A 6,488-nucleotide genomic window follows, 5' to 3' on the forward strand; every position below is an offset into this window, starting at 1 on the left:
GCGAGAGCTGGTGGGGAGCTCTGGGGGGGCAGTTTGGGGTGGCTGATGCTGCTTCCGAGCTCCTGCTGGTTGGCTCTTGGTGGAGGCTGAGCTAAAATAAGGCAAAAGAGACCAAATTGGCTTTTCCCCAGCTCGTCGGTCAGTTTTTTATGTACATCATGAAATGTTAATTGAGGGGAGGTGGCCAAATGGACAGTGTTTGGGGAACCTCAGCTGAAAAGCACTAAAGGGACGATAGATTGAGTGGAGGATGCTCTTCGGGTCTGCGTTTGGCCTGATCTGTCTGAAATCCAAGCTGTGTGCTTTTTGTTCTGTCTTACAAAATGCAAAACCCAGGAGGGCTTTTTTGGGGGGGTGGATTCGCTCCCCGTGTCCACCTCGTCCCTTAGAGCTGCCCCTAATAGTGTCCACGGGGACCACCAGCCCCTCCAGGGCTCCTTCCCTGTGCCCCTGCAACGGCTCCGTGAGGCTCAGACCCAATTTATGTCCTCACTGCTGGCAGCTCTTCAGCATATAATGACAAAAATTCCAATTACTCTCATGTTTCACCGGGGTTTTTTTCCATTTCTCTTGGTTTGGACCTGACAATCCTGGTGGCTCATCCCACTCCCAGCCTGGCTCTAGCCTCACTTGGCGCCAAAGGACGTCTGTAAATAAACGTCAGCTTTTGGTGGCTGCTTCTGTAACGAAATAACTGGTGTTTGGTTCGAAAGTTTCACCAAAAAAAAGTTACTTTTACCAGTTTCGGGCCGGGGTTTGCTGTTGAGTGCCCTCTTCTTTTCGCCGTGTGCCACCCTCGAGCCGCGGTTGTGGTTTATTATTTTAGCAGAGTCATGAAATCGCGTTTGTGCCCCAAAATAGCTTGATGCTGGGCTTCAAACCAAGCAAATCCCTCCCCCCTCAAATCACCTTCAGCCACAAAACTCTTCCTGTTGTCCCACCGATGACAAACAGTCAGGGTAATCCTCCTAGCCCCAGCTAAGCCAAGCTACTGGTGCCCAGTTTAAAATGTTCCTGTGTCCCAGTGGGTCGTTCCTTCCCACTAAGCCCAGTTTCCAGCCGGGTTTGGGCGCAGGGTTGGGTGTTTTGAGGTTTCCCATCCTTCTGCTTTCATCACTGAGGACCACAAGAGGTTGGCAAAAATGCGGAGACGTCATGCAGGCTCTGCCGTGGCTGCGGGGCAGGATCCTGGCACGTCCCCCCCGGAGCTGCCGGGGCCCTCACTTTCATTCCGGGATAATTACTCCATTAAAAGGAACACCCCAAACTAATTAGACTGGAAGAAAATCAGGGTGTTTTTGGAAGAGGGCATGTTTACTGCCGGGCCCTTCCTCACCAGCTGCTTTCACGTGCGGCAAAGCCCGGGCACTCGGGGGAATTACGGGGGATCAGAGGCTTCAAACGGGCTCTGCCCGCTCCGGAGACTCCTTAATCCCTCGCCGGCCGCTTTCACGTGCGGCAAAGCCCGGGCACTCGGGGGAATTACGGGGGATCAGAGGCTCCAAACGGGCTCTGCCCGCTCCAGAGACTCCTTAATTCCCCTGTTCCTGGTACAGAAGGTCCTGAGCCTGGACTTGGCTGCGGGACGTAGATCCCGGCCGTGCCGCGATGTTTGGTGCCATGCCCAAAGGTGGCAACGGGGGGAGAAAAACCCCACGCCATTAACCAAAATTCCCCATTATTATTATTATTTTTTTTCACCATTTGCAGCCCCACGAGCCCTAAGCGCTGCCGTCAGCAACGCGCTGCCTGCAGAGGGATGGTCTTAAAATGAAAAGGTGCTGCGAGGGCGTCGGGCTGCCATGCCTGTTTAAGGTCAGTGCCCTCTCACCCTGCTCATCCTCCCCAAACGGGGTTGTCCCCTCTTGTCTCAGGGGTGGGAGCAGGAATCGGGGTCCCCATCCCGCAGACGGCTGGTCGGGAGGGGAGCGGGTGCTGCTGGGGACACGGTGGCTTTAGCCAGGGGGATGGGATGGGATGGGATGGGATGGGATGGGATGGGATGGGATGGGATGGGATGGGGCTCCCCCAGCTTTGACAAAGTGGGTTTGCTTCGGTTTTAGAGCAGGGCAGGAGGTGGCTCCGAGTTATCTCGTGCTTCTCGGGAGCCCCCCGGTGCCTGCAGCCCAGGGGGAAACCATTTAGGTGAGATCCCAGGAAGACATTTTTCACTCTGAGGTTCGTAAGAGCCTGGCCCAGGTTGGCCAGAGAAGCTGTGGCTGCCCCATCCCTGGAGGGGTTCAAGGGCAGGTTGGAGGGGGCTTGGAGCAACCTGGGCTGGTCATGATTCTATGCAACTTCACCCAGGTGACGGAGCAAAAATCAACCTGCAAAATGTTTTCCTCCTGGAAAAGCCTTCCAGGCTTGTCCTGGCAGCAAGAGGGGTCTGTGGGGACACAAACCCCTTTCCAGAGGTGGGACAGGAGCAAGTTGGGGACTTAATCCAGTTCTTCCAAGGACCCTCCTTGCACAGAACACCCCGAGGTGCTGTCCCTGTGTCCCCGGGGAGGACATGTGTGGTGGTGGCCCGGCACAGTGACCGCCGTGATTGCGGAAACGGGATTAGCGGTGACAAAATAATCTCTTTATAGGCAGGATAAACGCCTTAGGGCCGGGGCTGAGGTATGTCAGCAGGGATTAACCCCCCCTCCCCGAGCCCAGCTGGGCTAATCAGCTACCAGGGGGTAAGGTGGCCAAGGAGCATCGCTCTGCGGGGCTGGCAACCTCTTGCTGCTGTGGTTGCCACCGTCGCTGTGCCGGGGCCGAAGCCAAGTGCCTCGAGCTAACGGCTGGGCGTTCCCCTTCCGCCTTGCAGGGTGTTGGGATGGCCAGTCCCCGGCCCCCCAGGTACCTCCTCATCTTCGATTTCGACGAGACCATCATCAATGAGAACAGCGACGACTCCATCGTGCGGGCGGCGCCGGGGCAGGCCCTCCCCGAGCACATCCGCCAGACCTTCCGCGAGGGCTTCTACAACGAGTACATGCAGCGCGTCCTGGCGTACATGGGGGACCAGGGGGTCAAGATGGGGGACTTCAAGACCGTCTACGAGAACATCCCCCTCTCCCCCGGCATGCCGGAGCTCTTCCAGTTCCTCTCCAAGAACCACGAGTTCTTTGAGATCATCCTCATCTCCGATGCCAACATGTTCGGCATCGAGTGCAGTCTGAGGGCGGCCGGTTTCTACTCCCTCTTCCGCAAGATCTTCAGCAACCCGTCCAGCTTTGACAAGAGGGGGTACTTCACCTTGGGGCCCTACCACAGCCACAAGTGCCTTGACTGCCCGGCCAACATGTGCAAACGCAAAATCCTGACGGAATACCTGGCGGAGAGAGCCCAGGAGGAGGTGGAGTTCGAGAGGGTCTTCTACGTGGGGGATGGTGCCAATGACTTCTGCCCTTCCGTGACTTTGACTTCCTCTGACGTGGCTTTCCCGCGGAAGGGCTACCCCATGCACCGCATGGCCCAAGAGATGGAGAAGAAGCAGCCGGGAACCTTCCAGGCTACTGTGGTCCCCTGGGAGACGGCCACAGAGATCGCCCGCTATCTCCAGGAGGTCCTCAAGAAGAAGTGCTGAGGATGGCTCAGAAGAGACTTGTGCACTAGAAGCGGTTGGGAAAGGAGAATCCTGGGGGGTGTCACCCCCCACGTCATCGGTCCCTGCTCCTGGGTCCCTTCCCTGCCTGTCCTCACCGAGCTCCTTTCCCCCGGTGATTAAAGCACTTTCTCTAGGTCCCCCCGTCTCCTTCCCCTGCCATGTTGGGATGAACCATGAACCATGATGTCCTTCTCTATGCAGCTCGGACACCTACTCCAGCGGGGATCTTGGCCAACACTAATGGTGATTTTTTGTTGTTGTTGTTGGGGGATTTGTCTTCTTTCCCTTTTGACTTCACAAGAGCAATTCCTACAAGACCCGAAGCCGCCTCCCCTTGGGCTGGGCTTCCTGCACATGCTTCCTCCTGCCTTCATCCTCCTCGCCTGCCCGACCACGCCGGGAGCTGCGTGCTGTTCAACCTGATGCTCGAGGGCTCCTTTGCCTCTTCGTGAGGCCACTGGAACTTTAATCCAGGAAATTCGGGGGCTCCCCAACTTGCCCTTCGCACCCCGGGCAGGGCAGCCCCTGGCTCAACTGCTGAGCCTTGTGATGGAGTCAATTGTCCCTTGAGACTTTATTCTCAAAAAAAAAAAAAGCACCCCAAAACGTGACACGAGGAACAGGAAACCTTTTGGAAAGGTGGTACCTTGGAAAAAAAACCCCTCCTCTATCCCATCCCCACCCGCTTGCCCAGGGCATGGGCACGTCGACCACGTCCCACTGCGGGGAGGAGGACCTGCCCCTGCCTCTTGCCTTCCACTTCCATCCTCTGCTTCTGCTTCCAGGGCAAAATGTCCCCATGTCCCTTGGGCGGACAGGTTCCTTCTCACCCCAAGCCATTCCCGGATTGTCTCCTCCTGTTTGCTGGATGGTTTGGGCTCCTCTTTTACCCTGGGGGGGTGTAATTTCCCTCCCAACCTGGTTGAGAGGTGCCCAACCTCCCCCGGGAGCTGTGGTGCTGCAGCACTTCTCCTGGCATCCAGTCCCCAGAGGCCAAACCCCCCCTCCCTGTGCCCCCTTGCCCCGCTGCAGTATTAATTACCCCTTCTAATTGCACTCTGCAGGGCGGGGGGAGACCTACAGTATTCGCTGCTCTCTGGTGTTGGCTTCTCCCGGATCTATCCACAGCCTTACCGGCCCCGGAGGGGGGCTCCTTAACTCCTCCAAAGCCTAGAGAAACCCCCACAGCAAACCCCAGCAGTAAGGAAATAACCAAAGCAGCCCTGAGATGTTCCTCCTCTAGTTCATTTCCCTTCTCTCTCTGTTCTTCCTCCTCCGGACCCTGTTCAACTGTGTGGAACTTAAAGCCATGGAATTAAAGAAAAAATAATAATAATAATAATACATATATATGTATATAGATATATATCTATATATTGCAGATACACAAGTTGTTTGTATCCAGGGCATAAACCTGGGTGTGAAACGGCCTCTCAGTTGCACAAACGTGTTGTTTCTCTTCCTTGGGTTGGTGCAAGAAGGGGGGGGTGTTGGAGGGGGAGCAGGAGAGCGGGGCCAGGCTGCCAGCGATGGGGACCCTGTGGGGACCTCTCCGGTGCAGGACTGGGCCCTGGCTCACCCCCCCTCTGCACCTCCAGCAGGCAGGGGGACCTGGGGACACGGCTGGGGGCTGCTTTTCTTGTCCCCGAGGGTGTTTGGCTCCGTCTCCTCTCTCTGCGCTGTGGTCCTGCGCTGTCATTGTCCCTCCGTGGGGACAGGAGCATCCCCAGGGTCAGAGCTGCAGGGCCTGGTGCTGAACCTCCCCGGCACCAGCAGCAGCCAGTGCTGCTGTCATTAAAAACATATAGAAAAGGGAGAGGGGAGGGCGGGCAGGGGGATGCTCTGGAGGCTGCCTATATATTGCAGATACACAAGTTGTTTGTATCCAGGGCATAAACCTGGGTGTGAAACGGCCTCTCAGTTGCACAAACGTGTTGTTTCTCTTCCTTGGGTTGGTGCAAGAAGGGGGGGGTGTTGGAGGGGGAGCAGGAGAGCGGGGCCAGGCTGCCAGCGATGGGGACCCTGTGGGGACCTCTCCGGTGCAGGACTGGGCCCTGGCTCACCCCCCCTCTGCACCTCCAGCAGGCAGGGGGACCTGGGGACACGGCCGGGGGCTGCTTCTCTCGTCCCCGAGGGTGTTTGCCTCCATCTCCTCTCTCTGCGCCGTGGTCCTGCGCTGTCATTGTCCCTCCGTGGGGACAGGAGCATCCCCAGGGTCAGAGCTCTGTGTTCCCATCAGCTGCAGTGCCTGGTGCTGAACCTCCCCGGCACCAGCAGCAGCCAGTGCTGCTGTCATTAAAAACATATAGAAAAGGGAGAGGGGAGGGCGGGCAGGGGGATGCTCTGGAGGCTGCCAGGATGCAGGGGTTCCAGCAGTGGTACCCACCACCTGTACCCACCACCTGTACCCAGTCCAGCTGCCCCTGGCAGTGCAAAGCCAAGGTGAAATGGCAAAGCAGAGCCCTTCCTGAGGAGGAGCAGGATGTGGCCGAGCTGGGGGCCAGGGGATGCTCTGGGGATGCTGGAGGATGCAGGGGTTCCAGCAGTGGTACCCAGCACCTGTACCCAGCAGTGGTACCCAGCCCGGCTGCCACCAGTGCAGTGCAAAACCAAGGTGAAAAGGCAAAGCAGAGCCCTTCCCGAGGAGGAGCAGGATGTGGCCGAGCTGGGGGGTCTGGGGGATGCCGGGGGGGCTGCCAGCCCCGGGGCTCAGCAGGGCTCCACGTAATTGCCGGGGAAGAAACCCGCCTCCTCGCCCATCACACCCTCGCACCAGCCGTCCGAGTAGCGCCGCGTGACGAAGAGGAGGGTGCCGGGCTGGAAGGAGAGCTCGTTGTCCTTCTGCCGCGTGTAGGGGTAGAGGGTCACCACTGCGAGGGGAGGGGGAGAG

General features: G+C 57.9%; 1 protein-coding gene across 5 annotated transcripts in view; it reads left to right on the forward strand.

The window, feature by feature from the left end:
• Nucleotides 1-4,942, forward strand: part of PHOSPHO1 (phosphatase, orphan 1) — an 11,888-nt gene extending 6,946 nt beyond the window's left edge. For all 5 annotated transcript variants that reach the window (XM_014959031.1, XM_014959026.1, XM_014959030.1 and 2 more), the window contains 2 exons: nt 1,711-1,815; nt 2,816-4,942. In XM_014959031.1, the coding sequence (XP_014814517.1) occupies nt 1,771-1,815; nt 2,816-3,577 (807 nt within the window). In that variant the 5' untranslated portion in view covers nt 1,711-1,770 and the 3' untranslated portion in view covers nt 3,578-4,942. The remainder of the gene's footprint in view (nt 1-1,710; nt 1,816-2,815) is intronic.
• Nucleotides 4,943-6,488: the final 1,546 nt, after the last annotated feature.

This window comes from Calidris pugnax, unplaced genomic scaffold (genome assembly GCF_001431845.1).
Source record: "Calidris pugnax isolate Ruff unplaced genomic scaffold, ASM143184v1 scaffold335, whole genome shotgun sequence".
NCBI classification, from domain to species: domain Eukaryota; kingdom Metazoa; phylum Chordata; class Aves; order Charadriiformes; family Scolopacidae; genus Calidris; species Calidris pugnax.